The sequence below is a fragment of the Protomyctophum parallelum genome (assembly GCF_964188405.1).
Source record: "Protomyctophum parallelum genome assembly, chromosome: 1".
Lineage (NCBI taxonomy): Eukaryota > Metazoa > Chordata > Actinopteri > Myctophiformes > Myctophidae > Protomyctophum > Protomyctophum parallelum.
Genome location: NC_139697.1, coordinates 27,019,588 through 27,045,215, shown reverse-complemented (window position 1 = coordinate 27,045,215; position 25,628 = coordinate 27,019,588). Strand labels below are relative to the sequence as shown.

At 45.0% G+C, this 25,628-nt stretch overlaps 2 protein-coding genes across 5 annotated transcripts in view; one reads left to right on the top strand and one right to left on the bottom strand.

Annotated features, from left to right (window-relative positions):
* Positions 1-25,628, top strand: part of LOC310865165 (uncharacterized protein) — a 468,188-nt gene that overhangs the window by 357,797 nt on the left and 84,763 nt on the right. The window lies entirely within an intron of this gene.
* epb41a (erythrocyte membrane protein band 4.1a) overlaps positions 1-25,628 on the bottom strand; it is a 79,752-nt gene that overhangs the window by 9,597 nt on the left and 44,527 nt on the right. The window contains exons 11-20 of one of the 4 annotated variants that reach the window (XM_083764133.1): positions 22,987-23,162; positions 21,883-22,023; positions 21,278-21,397; positions 20,680-20,862; positions 18,932-19,477; positions 18,206-18,283; positions 17,730-17,986; positions 14,338-14,400; positions 14,138-14,200; positions 9,547-9,717 (exon numbers count right to left, since the gene is read on the bottom strand). In XM_083764133.1, the coding sequence (XP_083620259.1) occupies positions 9,547-9,717; positions 14,138-14,200; positions 14,338-14,400; positions 17,730-17,986; positions 18,206-18,283; positions 18,932-19,477; positions 20,680-20,862; positions 21,278-21,397; positions 21,883-22,023; positions 22,987-23,162 (1,798 nt within the window). Of the gene's footprint in view, positions 1-9,546; positions 9,718-14,137; positions 14,201-14,337; positions 14,401-17,729; positions 17,987-18,205; positions 18,284-18,931; positions 19,478-20,679; positions 20,863-21,277; positions 21,398-21,882; positions 22,024-22,811; positions 22,902-22,986; positions 23,163-25,628 lie in introns of all 4 variants that reach the window. The other 3 variants (XM_083764134.1, XM_083764135.1, XM_083764136.1) reach the window with 3 other exon arrangements.

The window sequence follows — 25,628 nt, the reverse complement described above, 5'->3', positions numbered from 1 at the left end:
CAGCTTGAACACACTCAGCAACAGAAATTTTAGACGATTTTAGACGGACCCGCGCTAGAGGGGCTAAACACTGATCAAAGCCAGCGAAGGCGAGGAGGATGTTTATGACAGCATTAAGTTGTTCGGTTCTGTTTTAATGAGCACATCTCACAAAAATCGAAATACACATGCACATTTGATGCATTTATTTATACACGACTACTCATGTCACAATTACACCTAATTTCAAATAAATGAATACTCAAAGTCTCACTGCAAGTAAATAAGAGAATAATATGAAACATAGTGAGAAGGAATTAATGGCCTAAAATGAGAACAATGGAATCCACCAGAAGACAGCGAGAACTTGATTAGGGCAGGTTTTCCTACAGGCTAGAACATTATCACAGTGAAAGTAATAGGCTTACAGGTCCCCGGTTTCTCAGAAAATCCATTGACACCACATCATTGTTCAGGTTGTGAAAGTGCACACAAAACAGATCACACGCACACACGCAACAATGCACTAGAGTACGTAGACTTGCATGCACAGTCTGTCATGGTCAATTAAAAAGCCCGCTGTTATGATGCAGTAAAGACACATTTTAGCCTCATTCAACGAGCCCACGCCTGTCACTGTTTCAAAGGGGTAAACATTATACTTTCCCAGAGTTATAGCAGACCCATTCAGATCTTGTCCTAAAAATGAGCCTTTTGGGCTCAGCGTTCCCTGTCAATATTATAAAGGCTCAGAGCACTGTCGTAACAACCTGACAGACCTGTAGAATTAAGAAAAAAGGAATTGTCCAGTGCACATTGTTTGAAGCTTAAACGTGAATAGAGTCTGTTTACATGATATATCATACGGTAGGTACAAGTTGTTATTATGTCACTGTGCTGTTAGGGACGGAGGAGGTTCAGTAAAGCCACTTGAACGGTACAAATATAATTTCAAAGGCATCAAACCTGCGATTAGTTCAGATTATTGAGTGCAAACCTTGAAGACATAGAGAGCCAGAAGAGCATAAAGAGTGACTAGGACAGCATGAGCCTTTTTGGGCCTCAGGGAACTATAGTGTGACCCGTTGCATGTCATTAGGCCACAGACAAACTGCATGTAAGTACAACGAAATACAAATATTCACTCCCCAGGTTTCATACAGCAGTTTATACAGAGTTTTGCACCATGTACTGTACATATTATAATGCTATAAGCTTAAGTTTCAACATTCCAGGGTTCCGTTTTCTGAGTGGTTTTAGAGTTAAGAACTTTTCAAATGTGCAGTAAAACCTAACCAACAAACAGTGGAACTCAGTCACTCTGCATGGCCACGTGATTTCCTTACTAAAGGACAGAGTGTTTTTAAACCAACCCTATACTTGTTCTGTTGGAGGACTCAGGACTGTGCTCGGTGCATCGTCAGTGCCACCTGGCCACCATGGTTAAGAACTAAGTATGATGGATCTAGACAATTTCAAAATGCTAAGATCTTCTCTCGGACGACGGCAGTGATTGGCAGTGGTGGAAAGTAACTAAGTACTTTTATTTAAGTACTGTACTTTAAGTACAATTTTGAGGTATTTGTACTTTACTTGAGCATTTCCAATTTCCAGCACTTTTACTTCTACTCCACTACATCTCAGAGCCAAAATGTGTACTTTTACTTCACTACAATTATTTGAAAACTTTAGTTACTGGTTACTTTGGAGATTTTAATTTTGATTAGAAAACATACATTAACCACTTCAACCCTATACATTTTGGCCATTTGAAAATAGCCGATCACAAAGCTTGTAGATCTGCTATTTTCAATAGACTTTGCACACATTTTGAACTTGTGAAGTGGGACATTCTGCAATGTGAGTACTTTTACTTTTAGTACTTTAAGTACATTTTCAATTCCGTACTTTTACTTGTAACGGAGTAGTTCTAAATTGCAGTATTGGTACTTTTACTTAAGTAAAACAATTGAGTACTTTTTCCACCACTGGTGATTGGTACTATACACACATCTGATTTGAAGCAAGCAAAGTAAATAGCGTACAGTGTCATGAACAGTTGTGCAACACGTAGCAACCAGTATCCTTCTATTCTCTTGTCTGTTGTTTCTGTAGCTAGTGGTTAATTTAAACGACTACAGTCTTGAGAAGGACAAAACTTTAAGGCCATTGAAGATACATGAGCAGAAGGTGATGTTAATGCTGAAGCATAAATTATACTTCTGTATCGTATACGTCTGTATCGGAAAAATAATACTTTTGAGATATTTTTTTACGGCATGGCTAATGTCGCAATCCACTACTACATCATCATCAAATCTCTTGTGCACGCAGCCAGAAACTAGGCTATTTTTGTGAATTCAGAATCATAATCACCTCCTCAGATCCACCGTCCCTCCAGGCTATGGCCAGTCTGGAGCCAATCTTTGAGGTCGGTATGTACAGTATGTACAGTATGTCATCACTGTTTTATATAACTTTACTTAAGCCATTTAGACCTGAGGACGATTCTACAGTTTCGACAGTTTTCTGAAAAACCCCATGTTTCTATGTCAGTCGTTCTCAAACATTTCATGTCGAGGACCCCCAAGATTATATGTAATTGTCCGCCGACCCCCATCTGAAGATATGTTGATCCAGGGACCTCCCAGAAGCAAAGATTTGAGTTACAAGACGTTCGCTCTGAAAGAATATATATTCAAAGATTTGCGCTACATTTTCATGATTTTTCAAAAATAGCAGACCTACAAGCTCTGCTATTTTTCAATAGCTAAAGTATAACATAATGCTTAAAACACCAAAAGGTGTTCCCGCCCAAAATGGGTTAAAGAATGTTTAGACCCTGCCTTGTTTAATGAAAATGAGAAGTAATGATAATAATAATAATAATTAATTCTATCTGTTACGCAATTTATACAAGCCAAATCTCAAAGAGCTACATTGAAAGAGAAAAAGAACAATTATTCAATGATAATAAAATGTCAGATCAATGGTCTAATGCAAACAAGTCTAAAACACAGGCAATAAGTCCATACTAGGCAAAAGCCTTTCAAAACGGAAAGGTCTTGAGCACCAGCGTGCGACGAAGCATAACTTATACATTAGCATTAACCACTTACACGCTACAGTACCATGTTTTTCCTCTATACCAAATCTCTTCGGCTACAACAGCCGATCTATGTTCACAACGCGTCGCTTTGCGGCACGTTGTGAGCTTGTAGATCGGCTATTTTCATGGAACACCCCCCCCACCCCCCGTCCCAGAATAGAGACGCTAGGGTTCTTGTGATTAATCACTGATTGTCCTCCATGCTGATGCCTTGAACAACACAGGTCTAGTGCTGCATGCACGACACCCACAACAGAACTCCGCTCTGTTGCGTACCCATTTCTTTAACACTTCTTGAATGATTAGTCGAACGGTACACTGGAACTGTACTCGAGGGGTGGGGAAAGCATCAACAGATAAGTAGTAAGAGAGAAAATATAAACAGTAAATATTCAAGCAGTTGTTCATCACACGCATTGGCTTTTCCCTATGGGATACTGATGTAAACGTTAGTTCTTCATGTGATGGAATAATACATGTTTGTTTCATGGAGTCACAATTTACGACGGTTTTCTGAAAGTACAAGTAGTCCACTAGTACAACAGTACAACACTGTCAAAGTCCTGAGGACAGTGTGGGTTGTGGGTCTGTGGGAGTGGGTGGCTTGGTGTTACTGGGCCATAGTGTGTGTGTGGGAGGCTTAGTGTGTGGGTTATAAGGTGTGTGGGTTACTGGGCCATAGTGTGGGTGGCTTGGTGTGTGGGTTACTGGGCCATAAGGTGTGTGGGTTACTGGGCCATAGTGTGTGAGGCTTGGTGTGTGGGTTACTGGGCCATAAGGTGTGTGGGTTACTGGGCCATAGTGTGTTAGGCTTGGTGCGTGGGTTACTGGGCCATAAGGTGTGTGGGTTACTGGGCCATAGTGTGTGAGGCTTGGTGTGTGGGTTACTGGGCCATAAGGTGTGTGGGTTACTGGGCCATAGTGTGGGTGGCTTGGTGTGTGGGTTACTGGGCCATAAGGTGTGTGGGTTACTGGGCCATAGTGTGTGGGTTACTGGGCCATAAGGTGTGTGGGTTACTGGGCCATAGTGTGTGAGGCTTGGTGTGTGGGTTACTGGGCCATAAGGTGTGTGGGTTACTGGGCCATAGTGTGGGTGGCTTGGTGTGTGGGTTACTGGGCCATAAGGTGTGTGGGTTACTGGGCCATAGTGTGTGAGGCTTGGTGTGTGGGTTACTGGGCCATAAGGTAAAAGCCAGACGGAAGCTACTAGGCATATAACGATATATATCGTATATCGATATTAATCCCGACGATATGAATCGATTCATTGAAATAAAAAATCGATTCCCCCCCCCCCCTAGTGTGTGATGTGAAATGTGAGCTTTAGTCATATTCCATCATATTCAAGTGCTTTTGGAGAGAAATGATAGTCACTTTCAGTAGTAGAGCACTGTAGAGGGGAGCTGTGTGTGTCTGTGACTGTGCCCAGGTGATGATGGTCGTTGATGCTCATCAAGGAAGGCAATTATGTTTCTGCACTGTCAAAAGTAATGCTACTTCTTTTGCAATGTAGTTAAATAAAAAATCTCAGGGGGGAAGATAAATTTGCCGATATAAAGTTGAGTGAATCGTTACATGCCTGGAAGCTACTGTAGTACAGATAGAAAGTGATTAGATTAGAGGTAGAGGATGAAACAGCATTGTGTAGTTTGTAGCGGGCCACGGATCAGAACTTAACCCCAAATCCTCATTGTTAGTTGGACTCTAATTGAACTATAATTAACGCTAAGGATTTTTGCTGTGTGTAGAAGAAGTTCTGAAATCAATCGTTTTTTGTCGTCCTTTTGCACTCCTAAATGAAGACTAGCCACAGAAGGGTCAGTGCCATCACCAGCAGGCTTGACAGGAATAATGACATACGAGTCTGCTGGAGCTTGGCCGGGGCCAGAACACATGGACCAAGCGGATTCTTGTCCTCCTCCTCCTCCTCCTCCGACAGATCAACAGACACCCTCACAGTGTGACTACTACAGGCTTGCTTCCCCTCCTCAACCTCCTTCTCAAAATCCATCTCATCGTACTCATCACTCTCCTCCTCCTCCTCCTCCTCCTCCTCTTCCTCCTCCAGAAGGTAGTCGTGGCTACGGAGAGGCGGCCCTCCCGGAGTGGAGGCACCGCCGCACCATACTCTTACCTTGTGTGCAAATAGAGGACGCTTTCTCCCTCGCTGTGCTCAGCAGCAGCAGGAGGACCAAGAGAGACAGAGAGACAATGAACAGACGCGTGGGGGGGATGGATGGCCAACAGAGAGGAGGAGGAGGAGGAAGAAGAGGGGGAGGGGTGGGCTGGCAGATGAAGGGACAGGCGATGGAATGGAAGGGAGGAGGAGGGGTCAGGGCTCTCCAGGTGTTCCACAGGTAAAAGAGTAAAGATCGAACGAAGACGTTCCGAGTTATCCGATAGAAGTCTTAGAAGTCTGACAGTGATGAATGTCTAGGGAAAACTCCAAGGTGACCGCTGTGGCTAAGGGAGGGGGGGGGGGACGTGGATAGGGGCGGGGGCAGTGAGGGCGTTTTACTGTAGGTGGTCTAACCAGGCCGAACCTTAGGTGGTAGGGGGAATAGAACCTTAGGTGGTAGGGGGAATAGAACCTTAGGTGGTAGGGGGAATAGAACCTTAGGTGGTAGGGGGAATAGAACCTCAGGTGGTAGGGGGAATAGAACCTTAGGTGGTAGGGGGGATAGAACCTTAGGTGGTAGGGGGGATAGAACCTCAGGTGGTAGGGGGAATAGAACCTCAGGTGGTAGGGGGAATAGAACCTTAGGTGGTAGGGGGAATAGAACCTCAGGTGGTAGGGGGAATAGAACCTTAGGTGGTAGGGGGAATAGAACCTTAGGTGGTAGGGGGAATAGAACCTCAGGTGGTAGGGGGAATAGAACCTTAGGTGGTAGGGGGAATATAACCTTAGGTGGTAGGGGGAATAGAACCTCAGGTGGTAGGGGGAATAGAACCTTAGGTGGTAGGGGGAATATAGAGTGCTGAGTTGTTATGGGGCTCTGCTCTATGGCGTATGCATGGGGATTGGAAAGGCATTCTCTGGCAGCTGAAACGCTAGCTAGTGCAAACCATTTTTTGGCAGTGCAACAACGTCTTCTAAATGCCATCATCGGAGTGGATGGAGGTGACGCCATAGAAACAGGCCCTGGTATACGTGGTATAGGGGCTGGCGAGACCACAATGTGCCATCGTCGTCATCATCACCGCTGCAGGCCATATACCATTAGTCTTGTAATTGACTTGTCATTTCATGATGATACGCCTGGAGGAGATGCCATAATAAAATTCTCATTTTTTCCTCCTTCTTTTTTTCTTGTAAAGTCGATGCAAGGTCAGATTGTTCCGTTCTGACGACCTGACAGTTTCGATAACGTTATTTTTTTTTAAATCCGTTTTTTGGTGAGGACACAAAGATGTCCTTTTTTTTTCTCTCCCCCCATCAAATACTCATTATAATTCTTGGACAGCAGTGGTAGGACTGTCAAGAGGCTGAAATTGTGCTCTAGAGGCGGTAACAACGTTAAGAAAAAAGTGGCCCATTGGTTGGTGTGAAGTCATTAAAAAGACGATGTGGTTATTGTGCGGTGCCCTCTGGGTGAACTGGGGTGGGGGGGTAGGGCTTGGCAGGATACCCGGGGCCACTCCCCGAGTACGTGGCTCAGGTCTGGGACAGGAACTGTGTCCTGACGCTGTGGGCGGACGAGGGCCGCGGGCGCAGGGGGGAGAGCACTGCCTGGCCGCCGGAGGTCTGAGGCTCAGCGTCCCTCTCCTCCACGTCGTGGGGAGAGGGAGGGAAGAGAGGGGGAGGCGGAGAAGGAGAGGCCGAGGAGAGGGATCTCAGTGGGGAGCCGGGACAAAAATTGCTGGGACAGGACTTTGAAAAGGAGAAGGAGGAGAGATGGATGGATGGAACGAAAGATAAGAGTGAGAGATTGGTAGAGAGAGAGAGAGAGAGAGAGAGAGAGAGAGAGAGGGGTGTGGGGGAAGCATAAGACATAAGTGAGGGGCAGATACAGGTGGGAGGCCGAGGGACGGGGGCAGATACAGAAGGGGGGGAGGAGAGGGACGGGGGCAGATACAGAAGGGAGGGAGGAGGGGGTATAAGACAATGAGATGAAGACGTTGAGGAGGAGGGAGGGAGGGAGGGGTCAGTTGCTGTTTCTTTTTCTTTTGCTAATGCATTTTTTTTCAGCTTTGGTTCCGTTTTCATTTCCTTCTTTCTTTTCTCTCAATAATAATTCTTATTTCAGACACGTCCGTTCACTGCAAGAAGTCATGCGGTCGATTCAGCTCCTAACGGATATAGAAACACCAGCCATGCGATTTGATCGGCAGATCAAGCATGAAAGACAAAGCCGACAGCCGTCATTCAAGGAGGCGGGGTTTCAATGGGAAATGGGGGAGTGGCTTGTAAGGTTAGGATGGGGGGGGAATGAAGGGGGGGTGTGGGGGGGTATAAAGTTGCGGGCCGGGGCGAGCGCAATCCAGTGGTCTTTTTCTCAGGCCATAAGCCTCCAGCTGCCATTCACACAGTGTTGTTTTCGTCGATTAAAACTATGACAAAAAATGTTCGTCGACTACCTTTTTTCACTGACAAAAACTAAATAAAAGTGGACAAGAGATCCAGTATAAGTCATTTTACATTTATAGCAGATCTACAAGCTGACAACGTGTCGCAGCGCGACGCGTTGTGAGCTTGTAGATCTGCCATTTTCAGCAAGTGTAAAATCAGCCACCAAGGCCCGCCAAAATACCTTTTAGTCGACAAAATCAACTGTAGATTTAGTCGACTAAAATCGCATGACAATTAGACCAAAATTAGACTAACACTAAAACATTCCAGGTGACTAAAATGTGACTAAAACTAAATTAAGTTTCATTCCACCGACTATGACTAAAACTAAAATAGAATTTTGCTGCCAAAAACAACGCTGTTAGGATGGGGGGGAATGAAGTGGGGGGGGGGGGGGGGGTATAAAGTTGCAGGGCCGGTGCGAGCGCAATCCGCAATCCAGCAATCTTTTTCTCTGAGCCATAAGCCTCCATCCAGCTGCCATTCATTCACACTAACAAGTCTGTTCTTTATAGATGCAGCTCATAAAGAAACACAACCGTGTTGCCTTTTATTTCTGCAGCCGCCGGCCGATATACGAAGCATCAAACCAAAAAGTGCCGTTACCTCGGAACCGCCACCGACTACGTACGCAGGTGCAACACTGGACATCTTCACCTGCACGCACGCACACACACAATACATACACGCACGTACACGCACATGTGAGCATAAGCTGATACTGTGGGATATATGATATGGTCTCCCGGTGTGGCTTAGCTTTTTGCATTGTATCGTGACAGCGTCACAATAATTTGTTTATTTTATGGTCCTAGACCTAGAGAATACATGGGCAACTGGCGGCCCGGGGGCCACGTGGATGCGGCCCCCACCTTCACTTAATGTGGCCCTCAACTTAATGATCAAACATGACCCACTTTAATTACTTAATGAGTAGTTATTGTCTTTTTTAATGTCCAATGTATTTAGTTCATAACTATAAATAAAGGCATTTGAAATTAAATAAAAAAAATACTTTTCAATTCAAATAATAGCAAACAATAGCCGATCTACAAGCTCAAAACGCGTCACGCTGATCGGCTATTTTTGCTACGACAGTAATATGCAATGTGACCCTCTGGAGTTAATGATGATGGACCTCTCCATCCAAAGTTGCCCACCCCTAACCTAGAGAAACTAATTTACTTGTCACTACAGCAGCATTACATGTCATGGGGGAAAAAAGGACAATAGCACCATCTAGTGGAAGAAATATCAATGAGCGACTCAAAAGCTACTGCAAAATCTCAGAGGGACATTTTTTCCACTAACAAAGCACACAGTGACAGTGGTACCGTCACCGTAGTGGAGGCCTGAGACCCCCCCCAGCAACCACTGAGCAGACTCCAGTGGGTTCCCAACCAGTATATCATTTCACTATAATTTAATTGAAATTAATATGACACAAAGCATGCACATTGCCAGTGACTATTAATATGCAGAATATACTTGAAAACTTGACTTCTCAAGTACAATTATAACATTTAAGGTCCCTACACAGTACACACTAGGCACAGTAGACACTAGACAGCGTAGAAATGTGTTATTCTCCATAGAGAAATTACTTCCGTTGAACCAGGGGAATCGAGGTGACGAGAGAGTGACGTCAGGAGTTTGGCGCTTACTTATCTCTTCATTGCATTTCTTTGGCCTCACAGAACTTTAATGCCATGGCCTTTTGCCCCGTTGTCTGTCAAATATTCATGGCCTTTTACGAGATTATGACTACGGTGCACTTCTGTGAATCATGTGTAATTTCGTCAGCAGGATTTGTTTCTTGCATGAACCCCCGATGGTTCAAGGTACTGTACTGTACTGTACTGTACACACAGGCAGCGGACGGACTCACCCCTGGCGGCAGCTGGCCGTTGTAGCTGGCGGTGCGGAAGGGCGAGTTGGTGGACAGACGCTTGTCCCACTCGCTGGGCCGCGGCTCCGGTACGGACTCCATGAAACTCCTCTTCAGCTCGCTTATGCTGGTGTGGTGCCGCATGATCTCAGTCTGAGTCTTATCCACGTCCTGAGACAGACAGACGGACAGACAGCCGCGAGCAAAGAGAGAGAGACGGAAAGACAGAGGAGAGAGTGACAGAAAAAAACAGGGGGGAGAAAGGATGCCAGAGAGAGGAGAGAAAATGGGTGAAAGAAAGAAATTGTGTCAAACAAAGGAGGACGGCAGATGGAGGAAAAACATTACGCGGAGACGAGAGTAAAGGCGAAGATGAGTGCATTGGGTGGCAAAGGAGGGCATTATAGGCCACACAGGAAACTGTTAAGAGGCAGCAGAAAACAGGAAAGGTCATGCCAGACAGACACGTTCTTAAAATGTGACCGGGAACATTCACCTTCAGAATTCAAAACAGACTGTTTTTGTCACTCCCTTGGGTCAAACCACACAAATGACTCCACTGGCAAACAAGACACGGAATCTCACCTATAACCATCTGTATTTAATGATCCATATCTGTGCTATAAGCCAGCGGTTCCCAAAGTGGGGTCCGCGGACCCCTAGGGGTACGCGACGCATAGCCAGGGGGTACCCCAAGCCCCCTCAAAAAAAAAAAAAAAAGTTTTTTTTTTTTTTTTTTTTTTTTTGAGGGGGCTAGTGAATCATGGTGTGTGTGTGATATGAAATGTCCAGTACCTCCCCAGTGCCTCCCCAAGTGCCACCCCAGTGTCTGCCCTGCAGTGTCTGCCCAGTGTCTGCCCAGTGCCTCCCCAGTGTCCGCCATGGTGCCTCCCCAGTGTCTGCCCAGTGGCTCCCCAGTGCCTCCCCAGTGTCCCCTCAGTGCTGCCCCAGTGCCTCCCCAGTGTCCCCCTGAGTGCCTCCCCAGTGTCCCCCCAGTGCCTCCCCAGTGTCCCCCTGAGTGCCTTCCCAGTGTCTCCCCAGTGCCTCCCCAATGTCTCCCCAGTGGCTGCAGTTTCTCCCCAGTGCCTCCCCAGTGCCTTCCCAGTGCCTCCCCAGTGTCCCCTCAGTGCTTCCCCAGTGCCTCCCCAGTGTCCCCCTGAGTGCCTCCCCAGTGCCTCCCCAGTGTCCCCCTGAGTGCCTGCCCAGTGTCTCCCCAGTGTCCCCTCAGTGCCTTCCCAGTGCCTCCCCAGTGTCCCCTCAGTGCCTTCCCAGTGCCTCCCCAGTGTCCCCCTGAGTGCCTCCCCAGTGTCTCCCCAGTGTCCCCTCAGTGCCTTCCCAGTGCCTCCCCAGTGTCCCCTCAGACCCTTCCCAGTGCCTCCCCAGTGTCCCCCTGAGTGCCTCCCCAGTGCCCAGCCGAGTGCCTCCCCAGTGCCTCCCCAGTGTCCCCCTGAGTGCCTCCCCATGCTCCCCAGTGTCTCCCCAGTATCTCCCCAGTGCCTCCCCAGTGTCCCCTCAGTGCCTCCCCATGCTCCCCAGTGCCTTCCCAGTGCCTCCCCAGTGTCCCCTCAGTGCCTTCCCAGTGACTCCTCAATGTCCCCTCAGTGCCTCCCCAGTGTCCCCCTGAGTGCCTCCCCAGTGTCCCCCTGAGTGCCTCCCCAGTGTCTCCCTGAGTGCCTCCCCAGTGTCTCCCCAGTGCCTCCCCAGTGCCTCCCTGAGTGCCTCCCCAGTGTCCCCCTGAGTGCCTCCCCAGTGCCTCCCCAGTGTCCCCCTGAGTGCCTCCCGAGTGCCTCCCCAGTGTCTCCCCAGTGCCTCCCCAGTGCCTGCCCAGTGTCCCCCAGTGTCCCCCCAGTGTCTCCAATAGCAATACAAGAGCAATAATACAAATTAATTAATTATTGAATCAAATTAATTAATTCATCAAAATGTTCGACGCAAGAAGGCCCCCCTGCGGCCTGCGCCCAGCACCATGCCAAAGCTTTTTCCTGCAGGAAACACTGCTTGTGGTTGTAAATATATTGTTATCTGTGTTGCGAGGATGAGGGGGTACCTGGAAAAATATCTACCCCAAAAGGGGTACCTGGTCCAAAAAAGTTTGGGAACCCCTGCTATAAGCTACCAGCAACGCAAACATTGGCATATCGTAAGTACACTATGGATTGGTGTGATTAAAAATAAAAACAAACAAACAAAAACAGTTGCCACATTAAAAGCGTCTCAGAGTGGGTGTTTTTAGCTTGCTCTGTAGCCTGTATGGGGTTTTTTGGCAACTGGAAATAAAGCATTTCGAGAGAGACAATGAGGTAGGTGTCTTGCTTGTCTGAAGAACATCTGTGTGACTCACAAGAGAAATGGTCCCATGGTATCTCCAGATGAAATGCAATTCTGTTCTAGAAATCCCCGTCCTCGTTAAAGACGTCTGCTCATAAAGTCCTTCATTTGGCTCGTAAAGTCCTTACTTTGAACTTGACAGGCATAAAGGTTTTTTTATGGAGTTCCGAAACTCAAAACTTTTACTAATTGTACTAATTATAATTAATTTAGGCAATTGTGGCTGTATAAGACCATTAACGAATTACACTGTTGTGAAGCCAAATGTGGGTTAATTTGATAGACCACATGACCTTTTCCCAGGGAGTTTGTTGGCATTCAGATGAATGGGTGTTAAGAGGACTCAAGCTGACACACACACACACACACACACACACACACACACACACACACACACACACACACACACACACACACACACACACACACACACACACACACACACACACACACACACACACACACACACACACACACACACACACACACACACACACACACACACACACACACACACACACACACACACACACACACTCCTTGCCAGCTTTCTCCAATAGCTATTCAAGCCAGAAAGCAGCGGTCAGGCACAGAATGAAACACAACAGAGATGAAATTAAATACTGGAACTGGAACCAGAGGGAGAGAAAAGGCTTTTTTTCTGTACTTTGTTTTGCACAACACTTTCACTTAACAACATTGTATTTGTTGAGCGAAAGGGTCATTGGACGAGGTATAGGTGAAGGCCAACACACTCATTAGTCACACAGAGACACACAGTAGGACCGGGCAATTACGGTAACCGACAATATATCGAAGAAAAAAGTCATTCTGCACACCTACAGTGCACAGGTGCATCGGATAACTGGAACTGAGAAGTGGAGAATAAGGATCCCGCACAGCTGTCTTCACTTGAATTAAGATTTTATGGGTCGTTCAGATCTTCATCAGGCATCAATGATGCCTGATACATCTAAATACATCTAATACATCTAATTCAATTAAGTGAAGACAGCTGTGCGGGATCCTTTTTCTCTACTAACCGAAAATATAATATCAAAACCGAAATGTAGAACCACTAACCCAACAAGATCTTGCTCATGTAAGTAAATCATGTAAGTAAAAAGCACGTTGTTTTGTGATTATTTGCGTTTATCAACAAATCGACGTGAAATAATTAGCATATATTTGTTTTTAATGGACTAAATCAATTAGTCTGAAGGACCTGTATGTACATACTACTGCAGTACTTAACGCAGTATTATGGTGGTGGGTAAAAATGTGGAAATATCTGATCTACAAGCTCACAATGCAACTGCCACGTCAGCTTGTACAGTAGGTCGGCATGTTCTCTATTCTTTTTAACAATCGTTCATTAATCATAATTGAGGCAAAAGTTTGAAATAGTCGTGACATTAATTTGAAGTCATATCGCCCAGCCCTAATATAACACACATCCGAACCGGGATATACGCCACGCCAGTTACGACATCAGTACAGCAGTGTATGTATGGCCACAAAGTGAAGATGAAGAACTACTGTAGTTTAGTGAGCTGTCAATCACATTACTGATTCATACATGACTGGGAAGGAAAGACTCATCAATGCATTTGTTTGACTGTGAACAACCAGTCAAATACCCAACGGCCCCGATGCCAAAACACTTTGGTGTTACACTGTACAGCGGGAAATTAACAATAGATTTCATTATCAATTAATATATTGCTAATTTCCTATAATTATTCAATCCATATAAAATCTAAAAACTCATGGCAAAATGCCCATGGCGAGTTACCAGGGCATGTCTGTTAAGTGGCTACTTAGCCTGACCACTATCAAAGTATACGTTTTTAGAAATATATGAAAATTGGAAAAGCAAGCAAAAGCTGTTAGCGTTTGTGAAGCTGTAACTGCTGTAGCAAAGTTTAGTGTTTCCTGACGAATGACAAGAAATTAATCAATTACACAAATTATAATTTATATATATTTTTGTTTTGTTTTTTTCATTATTTTGAAATTGTACTGCGTAGCAAGAAACAGCAGTGCAATACCTCTTTGAAAGCAGGTCAAAACATGAATTGTTATGGGCAAGAATTTGAGGCGTTTTTTGACTTCCTTTCAAAGAACAAGCTTGTAAGCTGTATAAACTAAATCATATTGACAAAGTGACCACTCCCAATCATATATATACGGTATACATATATGAGCGAAATGACAAATGGCAAATGAAACGAACACAGAAAGAAGTAATTAGTCTACTTGCATTCAAATTATGCAGGTAAATAGTGCATGACAAGGCTTTAGGGTTTAGAAGAAAATAAAGTGGCTGAGGAGAACAAAAAGATACAAAAAAAAGAACAAGAGAAAGAACAAATTATAAATGAAAACACCATGCAGACAAAGAAAACATGCAGCGGGAAACAGTCAAAAAGCAAGAGGACATTTCCAGGATTGAATACAAACCTCCAACATTAAATTGCTATGTCTGATATATATAGTTTCACCCTCGAGTTTCTTAGCTCTTTTCTGTGGGAAAGGGGGGGGGGGGGGGGGGGGGAGGGAAAAAGGGAACAGTTGGTTGGTCTTAGATGTAAAAATAATAATAATTTTAAAAAGAATACAAAAACCCTGTTCTGTCTAACTTTTTACTGTTTGACTTGCAAGTGCAATCGTGCATCCAGCGTGCATTGCTGACCATGGGAGTAGCTGCTGCAATGAATGACAAATTAAAGGAAAATGTTATACATTTTCAACCTAAATTCCGTTTATTCTCTGATGTACAGTAATAGAGATCACCAGTAATATAATGTCTACTCTTCTCTTAATTTCTCTGTTGACGTTGCAAAATGACGCCAAGCGATTCATTACATAATTATATTCTGTATGTATGCTCAATGTGAAATGACTCTTGACACAGCATGACATTTCTCGAAGAAATAAATAGAAGACATATATGGGCCCTATCTTGCGCCACGATGAATTCCTGTTCTGTACTTTAGCTACATAGAAATGTCTATTTGTATGTCTCTAAATGTTTGTATGTCATTAAATGTTTTGATGAATTGAACAATGTGGACCCTGTTGTAAACAAGTGTAATGCTTAATTGGGTCGTCCACTCACAGTTGACAGTCTTTGTATTGAGTTTGTGCTTAAAATGTACTGTAAATTCTACAAACTGTTAATAAATATTTCAATCAATCAATCAAAAACGCCACGCTTACCCCTTATCCCTACATTTATTTTCCTTTTTTTTTTACTATTTTGAAAAACCTTTTAAACTAGCCGATCTGCATCGACACGTTGTGAGCTTGTGGATCGTCTATTTGAAATATTTGAAAAGGTTTTTCAAAATAGTAAAAAATGTCAATATAAGTTTAGCGTTAAGGGGTAAGGCTGGTGGTGCAAGATAATATAGCCCATAGGGTATTTTTGCCACATTATATTATTGTTCTCCTCGCATCAGAACAACGGGATTTCGGTTGAAAATCAGCAACGTTTTCCCTTAGAAATAGATTGACTTTGTATAACGGGACTTGTACAGTAGCAACAACATGAGAGAGTGGGGCAGGGGCGGTGGTGTGCATTGTGTTCAACGTGGGGAGGAACAGTTGACAGATTTAAACTGAAACCACAGGACAGCTTGCTCTGCAACGAGATGCCTTTACAGGTGGGTTAACCTTCATCGGCTATTATCTCATGTGATACCCGATGAAGCCCAAAACGTTGTAGCCTAAGCCTACCAGTAATAAAATACTTTTTTGCTGTAAGTGAAGACAGCGTGTGGGATCTAAAATGTTTTCCTGTCTCATGCACTAGTCACTAATTGCCTGCTCCTTATGCACCTGTCCCAGTAGGTGTGCAAAAGGACCCTTATCACCTGAAAAAAGTGACGATGATTGTTCAAGTTGAAAATGCAAGGTCACTCGACACACGGGATATGTGCAGAGTGACACTGTGTGGAAGGAAATGGTCCTGTGATGAAGCCTAGATTTGCCTCGTGGCAGGCCTCAGGTTATGGTACTAAGAAAAAGCATCAGTGTTCATTTATCCATTTGTTACGTTAACTCCGTACACTCTCAGAGTTAACATACCACTCAGCTATTTGACAGTGTACAACAAGGGAAAGCGTCTCAAACCGGTGCGAGTGTTGCAGTGCAGTGCACGGTATACAGAACAAGGCGCTTAGCCAGCATGGTTATCAATGACTGCCTTGTCTGGGTGTTTGACCATGACATGAATGTTGATACAGTATCCTATATTGCATTACTTTATATACACTACATATGCTATACTAATGTTATATATATATATATATATATATACTACAAAATATGTATGAAAGCTGAAAGGACATTTGACTCCTTTATTTCACTTCTCTTCTTTTAAGCTGACACCCGAAGGTGTGTTATTTACAAAGCTGTATAGTGTTGTTGCATTTAAAGTAAAAAATAAAGCAAAACTGTCAATGAGAGACATACTGGATACACAGTACACCATACTCTCTTCAGTTTGTTTTCATAGGAGATGTAGCTTGCCTTATATAACAGAAGAACACAGTAAATATTATATGGTTTTCAGAGCAGCAACTGTTCAGGGAATAATTTGGTCAAGTGATTTGTGTGATTCGACTTGTATATCCCTCAGGAAGGCTATACAAGACCTTGCAGGGCACACAAACGGTGGGAAAACAAACAGAACGCACAGCAGGTGAACAAGGAGAGCTGCTTGGGTTTGTACAGTTTGGTAAGAAAGGAAAAAAGCTTGCATGAAAATGTAACAATCCACTGATAATATGCCAGGAATGCGAGGATGAGGAAGGTGGCTGTATATCCTCATGCGGGAGAGGAAGGACGGAACACTTTCTAACCTTCCTGACTCGCGCCGTCTCCGCATTGCTTCTGTCTCTGGGCGAGTGCTGCTCCCCCACAGGCGGGAAAGAAACAATCATTTTGTTTGACATTTGGGTGCACTTTATTTTGTTTTAATCCAACCCATAGCCATACATACCATTAACCACTTAAGCCCTATTTTATACTTTGATAAAATAAATAATAATTGCGAAAATAGCTATTCTATAAGATCACAATTTGTCAGATTATGAGTGTCTGAATTCTTTGAAAAGTTGTTTTAAATGTTTTTCTTTTCTTTTCAAATAATTTATTTTGAAACTTTTCTGAAAATGTACAATGTACCATTTTCGCCTATAATGAAGTGCCCAAAATAGGGACATCATCAGGGAGAAAGTGGTTAACTCTAAATCAAAGCACATACAATACGGCCACACAAGGCACGACTCGCATAAAGAATAAATGATTGTCATGCATGCGTGTTTAATCGTCATGCGCTATATAGGAACGTGGCGGAGCCGGGATCACAAACCTGGCTCTTTCTCTCCCTCTCCCCGTTGGTGGTTGTTGTCACAGAGGGGGAGTGCCTTCGCTCTCTCCTGCCCAGTGTCTGCAGTATAGCACAGATACAGCTCAACTCTACACACTGGCCTGCCCAAAACTATAGAGCGTCACAGTCCCGCCCCCCACCCCCCCCCCTCGAGAGACCCGGAAAACAATTCCCCGTTCATTTTCCTCATAGACTTTTCAAAAAGTATATTTTTAAAGATGTTCACTCCGCGGACAAAGCAAACTCTTGTCGTGACAAATCATGACAATAAACACAATCTTTTGAGCCTAACAAATAATTAGAAAGAAGAAAACAACACGCAATTTGCAACACTGGTATAGTGTGCACCTGGTCAGCGCAATTTAGCAAAGGGATATTTTGTGATAATCAGAGAAGAACAAGACTACTAGGGAAATATATTCAGTTCAAGAACATTTGGGATGTTGATCTACAGTACCTTGATGTCTGGAGTGGACTGTGGCCTGGGCCTGGGGCTGTGGGTTTTGGGGGACTCGACCGGGCGGCCGTCCACCTTTACCTCGCCTCTCCTCTCCGCCGAGCGAGACACGCGTCCTTTTGGCGTGGACATTTCCTGGCGCTCGCCGTGAGACAGAGCAGAGGGCAGGGGCGAAGGGACGGCATCCCCCGGAGACACCTGGGATATGATGGGAGCGCTGACCGGACGCGTGTTCTTGTCTGGAGTAGACGCCATGGCTGCAAGAAGAGAGAGGATATTGTCCACATTTGAGATGTTATTATGAGAGTTATAATTTGGTACAAGATGAGAATCCATTACATCCACACACACACACACACACACACACACACACACACACACACACACACACACACACACGGTCATTCTCTCTCATTTTTCCTTTGTCACCTCTGTCTCTCTCTCTGATTATCCTTGTTTCTGCACCCTGTCTTTACCTGTAGATTTGGAGGAGGTAATGGCCTCTGGTGGCGGTGAGCAGTCCATCAAATTAAACCAATCATCCTTGTCTGACACTGAAGGAAGTGAAAGGTTATCAGACAGTGTTTGTTAGCAGAGGAGAGCAGTACAGTACAGTAGAGTGCTGTCTCCACTCGCTCCTGTGAACTGCAAAGGCGAGAATGCATGTAATCGATATTAATGGACAGATGAATAACGGTGACTTGCTTCGCTACGGCAGCAATACCCGCACTGGAAGCAGCTGAAGCAAAGAATATATATTGGAGTAGGTCGCTCCAAATTGCTGCTGCAGCGTGAAGGAAGTTACAACTTGTGAAAAGTTAGAATCGTTATTCTTCAGAGTAACGCCAGGTTATTGAAGCTGCAGACAACACTCCCTGGAAGAGCAAGAGCAGAAGAAGGTGTAAAGACACCACTGATTGTTTCCCATGGGAAGACGTATAGATTTTCATTTAAGCACAAAGGGCAGACTCCTCTGTTGAAGTTGTAACAATGCACCGCAGCAGCTAAAAGTGAGGCCAAATACCTGGATCTAACATTTCCAAGTGAAGAGACTGGAGCAAAAGCGTTGTTGAAGCTACCGTTTAATCGTCATCGGCATCTTTTAGGAAATGCCAAGGCGGGATCCTGGTGTCAGTAAGCAGAGCGTTCAGCTTGGCATTGTTAATGCCTTGTTGACAACAGCTGGCTTCTCTATTTGGTACCTGGGGTGGGTGGTGGTGGAGTGAGCGATCGGCGGGGGATTCGATCCAACAGAACAGACCAGGAGTCCTCATCCCTCCGGCTGTAAGGCTGAAGCAGCCTCATCCTTTGGCCTAGCACCAGAGCCCTTCTTCTGGCCAGGGTGCCCTCTCGCTCCACCTGCCGCTGCAGCCAGAGTATCTCCTCCTGCAGAAGGGCCAGCCTCTGGGCGTCCACACCCGCCGACTCGGCCGCCCTCCGCTTCTCCGTCAAGACGCGAGCCGACGCCTGCCATTCCCGCCGCAGGTAGGCCACGCTCTGCTCCATCAGCCTCAGCTCCGCGAGGGTCTGCAGCAGCATGTCTTCGACTGGGTCTGGGTCAGACCGAGTCCTGGCCTCCACCTCCACGCTCCCTACCACTTCTGTGGCGGACAACGTTCTCGCATCGCCGCCCGCCACTGAAGCCTGCGGCTTCCTCCTCTGTGCCGCCCGCCTAACGTTACCCGGGGCAGTCTTTGGCACCGGAACTTGCCGGCAGGGAAAAGTGGTAGCTTGTTTGAGCAGCACCGCTGGTATAGTTAGAGAGAAGAAACGCACCAGAGGAGAGAAATAGAGTAAAGGATTTATGACTCCCAAGCTCAAGCTCAAGCTTTCATTTTGTATAAAACACTTTATAGCCGCAATTCGTCTTGTAAAGGCTCTACTGTCATTCTGCTCAGCAAAATGGCTGGAGTTTCATCCAGTTCAATATACACACAAACACATTCTCGGGGCATGAATGCTAAGACTTTAAACTCGAGGATAATTGAAGTGTGAATAGCGGGGGAGCACAGTATTGGCAGCACTGGCTGTGGTTTCGTGATTTCATTTTGAAAGAGGCAGCAAACTTGGCCGAGCTATTGAGCTGCACCTACACAGGAGTGAAACAGCCGCGACCGTATACAAAAAAAAAAACAATGGACGGAATGATTTAGATAGAGAACTCCGTCCTTGCCGCTCAGGTTGTTAAACACCATCATTAAACATCAAGAGCAGGGAGATAGATATACAATAACTCCCCCCCATGGGGAACAAATGAAAAGCAGAGCACACTGGTGGTGCTGGGGAGGTGGTGGGACAAACAGTCGAGGAACAAAATGACATCAGGAAGAACAGAGACTGAGGTGAGCTTAAATAAACCGGCAATTAGCCAGCGGACTGCTACGTCAGCGTATGCATCGTGTGTGGTACCATTGTAACACACATGTATGCGCCCATGAGCATAGCATGAAGAACTAACTCTGCGAGCTATGTATCATTTATAGCTGTCATGAAAATGAATGAGGCGAGAAGACGAAAGCACCTCTCAGTTATAAAACAGAAAGAGCATCCGTTTGAGTGTCGTCTGTCAACAAAGCATTGATAATACTGCCAGTAAAAAACAGATTACAGTGCACTACCGTGATTCATGGTCTTACATTATAGTAGCGCAGGGCGTGTGGTGGTGCTCAGTGTTTCTGCAAACATTAGGGCCCTGAAGCAATCTTTCACTTTGAAGGAATATCTTTTCGCAGACACTATAGGAGAAGTCCCCGACTGCAACTATCCATCATTGACTATGAAAAACACACAGTTACTTTAATAACAAAGAGAGCCTTCACTATTAAGACTTATGTCCCCACAGCTCTAAGCATCAGTGAGTGGGAAAAGGCAAAGTTATTACTGCAGCAGATTAAATTGAAAATGTTCGCGGAGAAGAACTTCCTCCAGAAATGTGAACATGGTCTTATACCTCTGGGGTCCTGGACGGGACGGCTCAGCAACAGCTCAAACCAGTCATCGGTGGTGTCTGGTATTTTTCTCTTCTGCTTATAATATGGACATCTCTCCGCTGATATCACAAGCGGCGGTATCGCTCTTTTTATCACTACAAGCTTGGGAAAGCCACGGCGCATCGTTGTCGACGGCGAAGAGGCTGAGACAAAGGTTGGATTTCACGTTTCAGGAAAAAATAAATAAATAATACAATTAATGAATCGCAATCATATGATACGATTACAGTAAGCGTGTTGTTGTTGACATTATTTGGGTGTTAAAGGCCAACTTCACTGTCTTCAAAGTTTCAAACTTGTTTAGGCAGAAATGTGGTGAAACGCAAAATCGTTTTACAGTTATGTAAGTGAGAGGACATTTTCCAGTACCTTTGAAATAGCAGAACCCACAATATATAACACACATAAAACGATACCATTCAGCTAAAACAATCTGTGAAGTTATCCTTAAAGTTGGAACAAACCGTACCAGGGACCTTGCAAAGAGCCGCTGCAACAGAATAACAGACCGTGTCATATCGGCGGTGTGTTGGATTTCAGAATTGAGCGCTGACTCACATTTGGGAACACTGCGTGTTTGGATGACATCAGGCGGTGATGTGAGACGATCCAGGAGGACAAACCAAGCGTCCTCCCCCTCTGCCAGGGATTCCCTCTGCACTAGCAGCTCCTTCACATCTGATGCAGTATAGGGATAGCAATCACTAAAATGTACTGTACTGTAAACTGTAAATGACTAAGCAGATACTTGGAATGAATGGCCCTATATTACAGATGACTGGTTGGAATTTACCGGTACAAAAATATGCTCACAGGACAATCTTGTGGGGAGGACGACATTCTGTATGGTCATTATAGGGCTCAGGCACGTTGTGAAAATGTACATTTCTAATTTCATTCGAATACACGAATATCTCTGGCCCACAGAGAAGGAAAAGCACCTGGACATACATATATATGAGATTAAAAAAAAATCATAGAGATAAAGTAATGAGGTCTGGCCCCTTTCCTCTATCGTCAAACACTGACTGACCACTCGTTATAAGGTGAAGCACAACAGCACATCCTGGAATTCACTGATAATGTGGTGAGCATAAGTTCCATCCTGAGATAATAGTACAAGTCTACAGTAGTGCCCCCGGAGGACACTACTGAGTCAATACCTGAGCGTGCGGGACGTCGCCGGTCAGTGGAAACAGAGGTGTAGGTGGCGGAGGTGCTGTACGTTGTGATGAGAGAGTAGGAGGCTTCGCTCCGTGATTCTGTTACATTAGTGAACGATGAAACGCCTTGGAAGACAGGAGCTGAATCACAGCGGCGCACGTAGAAAATGAATTAAAATATGAGTACAGCGAGAGAGAGAGAGAGAGAACAGAGCGTTCCACAAGAAGGCAGCGTTACCCCTGGGCAGCTGTGATGGCAAAGAAGGGCATTATATAAAAAAACAGCAGCCACTGTTGGAGAAAGAAAAATCTAGCTTTTAGCGTCACTGAATATCTGGGTCTCTTAGAGAGTGATGTGGTGCGATCAGCACAGCAAGCACAGCATGGATGATAATGAGCCATTTGTTGCTGCATTAAAGACCAGCGGAAGCTCAAGTGAAATAGAAATGGTACCCAGATGAGAGACGCTGGGAAAGAGCTGTTCCTACCATCCATCCATCAGGAACCAGACAAGAGGCAGCGTCTAGGTACCAGGGAAGGAGAAATCCCTGTTTGGGTTCTGGGACCATAACCAGAGGTTAAGCGTTGAGAAGCAGACTGGCAGAAGGCAGATTGCTTAATTTGTTAGTTGCCAGCGGGGGGACATTTGGTTTTCCCAAGCCGTTTCTGTGTGTGGGGTTATACCGCAGCTTATTCTGTGAGTGGTTGACCACGTGTTGTCAGCAGAAGTGAAACACAGATGCGATCAGGGCACAGATTGCGTAACCCCGTTGTCCCAGATGACAAAGCTGTAAAGGCAGGGAGAGCATGCCTGGAAACCAGAGCACCTCCCAGCCCTGCAGCGGCTAGCTGTCAGCAAAGGGCATCAACAAATCCCTGGATGTACAGTAGGCAGGTGATCATATACAGTAAGGTGCACGCAGCGCTACCTGAGGGTGACATCGTAGGAGGAAACACTCGTGAATCCAGCAGATAGAACCAGTCATCCTGAATTGGCTGGAACTCATACTTACTTCTGGCTGGGATACACAAGGAAAAAAAAAAAAATCGGAATCATTCACCGACATATGCAACGCAACACAGCACACACACGCAGCAATATACCTCCATCTAGGCTCCGTGAGTTCCTCTTGCTAGACGAGCGTTGGAACAGGGGGGCGGGTCTGTCGATCATAGAGCTGGCTTGGCGAGTCTGAGCCTGGGTCCGACCGCTGTAGCGAAACTTGGAACCCAGAGCCAGGAACTTCCTAGGAGTCGTGGCCACTTCCGTTGACGTCAGCCTGTGAACAAGAAGGAACGCACGTTTTTCAATTTTTACACGACAGCACAACCGCATAAAGGTACTTTTCAAACGGGAAGCGAGGAACGCAGGCCTTGTTGCCTGGATCTAACGACAGGTCTGCTACAGGTCTGCTCAAGTCTTGCGCAAGCGTAAATAAAAAAAGGCTAAACAGAATCCAGGTCAGGTGAGTCGCGGGCGTGTGCACGAAACGTGCACAATGTTGTCTTGTCAGAAATGGAGGCGAGGAAAAACTTTTTTTAAATGTTTAAATTTTTTCTTTTTTAATATATGACTTCTTAAAAATGTATAAGTGGGAGTCAATGGATGACATCAGAGCAGCTAGCAAACGGGCTGAGTGAAGGCTCCCTCCATATGCAGCCCACGGCGGGGGCTCAGGATTGGAACAGTGACAGTCTATTAATCTTACATCATCGAGGAACCTCGCAGGGAAGTGAAATCGTGTCAGACAACCTCTCAAACTGAATCAGTGTCTCCGATGAATAGTTTAGGAGTTGCATACAGTATGAAATGTGTTAATCAATCATTTTCTTGATCTTGATCACTGACTGCTGACACTATACCGTAAGGGTCAGATATTGAGTTAAGAGGTATAATAATAAATATGTGAAGTTTAATGTCGTGATATTATAATGATACAGTGTACTGTAAACTGTATGAGTCATTGCAGAGATGACTCATACATACACATGACTCATACTATATAGAACACATTGTACAGTACACATACAGTACTGAACAGTATGTCCCATACTTATCCCATTTTGGGCGGGAACCCCTTTTGGTGTTTTAAAGCATTATGTTCAACTTTAGCTATTGAAAAATAGCAGTTCTACAGGCTCGTAGCACGGCCGCGCTACGAGCTTTAGGTCTGCTATTTTTTTATCGTGAAAATGTGGCGCAAATCATTGACTATATATTCTTTCAGAGCCAACGTTTTTAACTCAAAGTTTTTCTTCTGAGAGGTTCGTGGAATAACATATTTTCAGATGGGGGTCGGCGGCCAATTACATATAATTTTTGGGGGTCCTTGACATGAAATATTGAGCACCACTGACATAGAAGGATTTAGAAGACATTGTTTTAATTTCGACGTCAGGCATAAAGAGTAAGGATCATCCACGGGCAGCTGAATCATACAGTACAGTACAGACAGAAACTACAGTATATGTCTGTTTTTGTTTTGCTGGTAAGTAACACAACACCATGAGCTGAGATAGGGCAGTATATCCATTACTCCCATCATATCATGTTAGTGCAAGATGATGAATTTAAGCAATAAGCCACGAGAGGTCTCAGGTTACCGGGTATTTTACACTGCCTGGGGGCGTAGGTGGACCCGACGCGAAGCGGAGGGTCTTCTACCCCCCAGCCAGTGTAAAATACCCGGTAAGCTGGGGCCTCGAGTGGCTTATTGCTTTTCTAAAACGGTTACAAACATAATAGCAATATTATCCTAATAAAACTATTAAATTCACAAAAGTAGCTACGCTTTGCGCCACCAGAGCGAGCGAGCCAGAGCCACAACACTTCCTTGTTTTGCTCCGTAAGTAGCCTATGTGACGGGAGAATAGCGCTTGATGTATTTACGGGGCTGCCTGGAGCCACACATTCACAGTCATATGAGCCGGGCGGTGCTTAGACGCCCGCACGGCATGTGTTTGTAAAGCAATCAAGCACTCCCCTTTCCCAGTTCAGCTACAAGGCTGCAGGATGATACAAAGTGATTGAAGGAGTGGGTTATCGGTGAAATTTACACCAGTCACGTGACGGTAACCAGCCAATCAGAATGAAGTATTGGGACTACCCGTTTTAGAAACATCTTTTTACAAAGCCTACAACATCCTTTTCTTTGCAATCACAGCACTTTTCATGCATGCATGCAGGCAGCGTGCGTGCTAGGGCATTAAGCGACTAGTCGACTAGTTTACTAGTCGACTAGTAAATCCACTAGTCGACCTTGCTGGTACTAGTTGACTAGTTTTTTTCCTCCCGATTTTGTAGGCCTCAAGATCAGGTAGATTATAGTTATAGTCACCAATCTACACAGTTTTTAAATGCTGTGAACCTGCACCACAACATGGAAACAGAAAGAATATACAGCTGAGGAAGATAGCACCGAATAACAACATGTTGTTTTCTTTAACCAGTTTAGACCGATTCTTAAAAAATGTCTTCTAAAATCTTGACAGTTTTCTGAAAATCAGTGGTGCTCAATATTTCATGTCAAGGACCCCAAAATGATATGTAATTGGCCGCCGACCCCCATCTGAAAATATGTTGTTCCAGGAAGTTAGAGGAACCCATCAGAGGCAAAGATTTGAGTTCGCTCTGAAAGAACATAATATTCAAAGATTTGTGCCGCATTTTCACGATAGAAAAAATAGCAGATCTACAAGCTCGTAGTACAAGCTTGAGCTCAATAGCTATAACATAGTATAAGTAT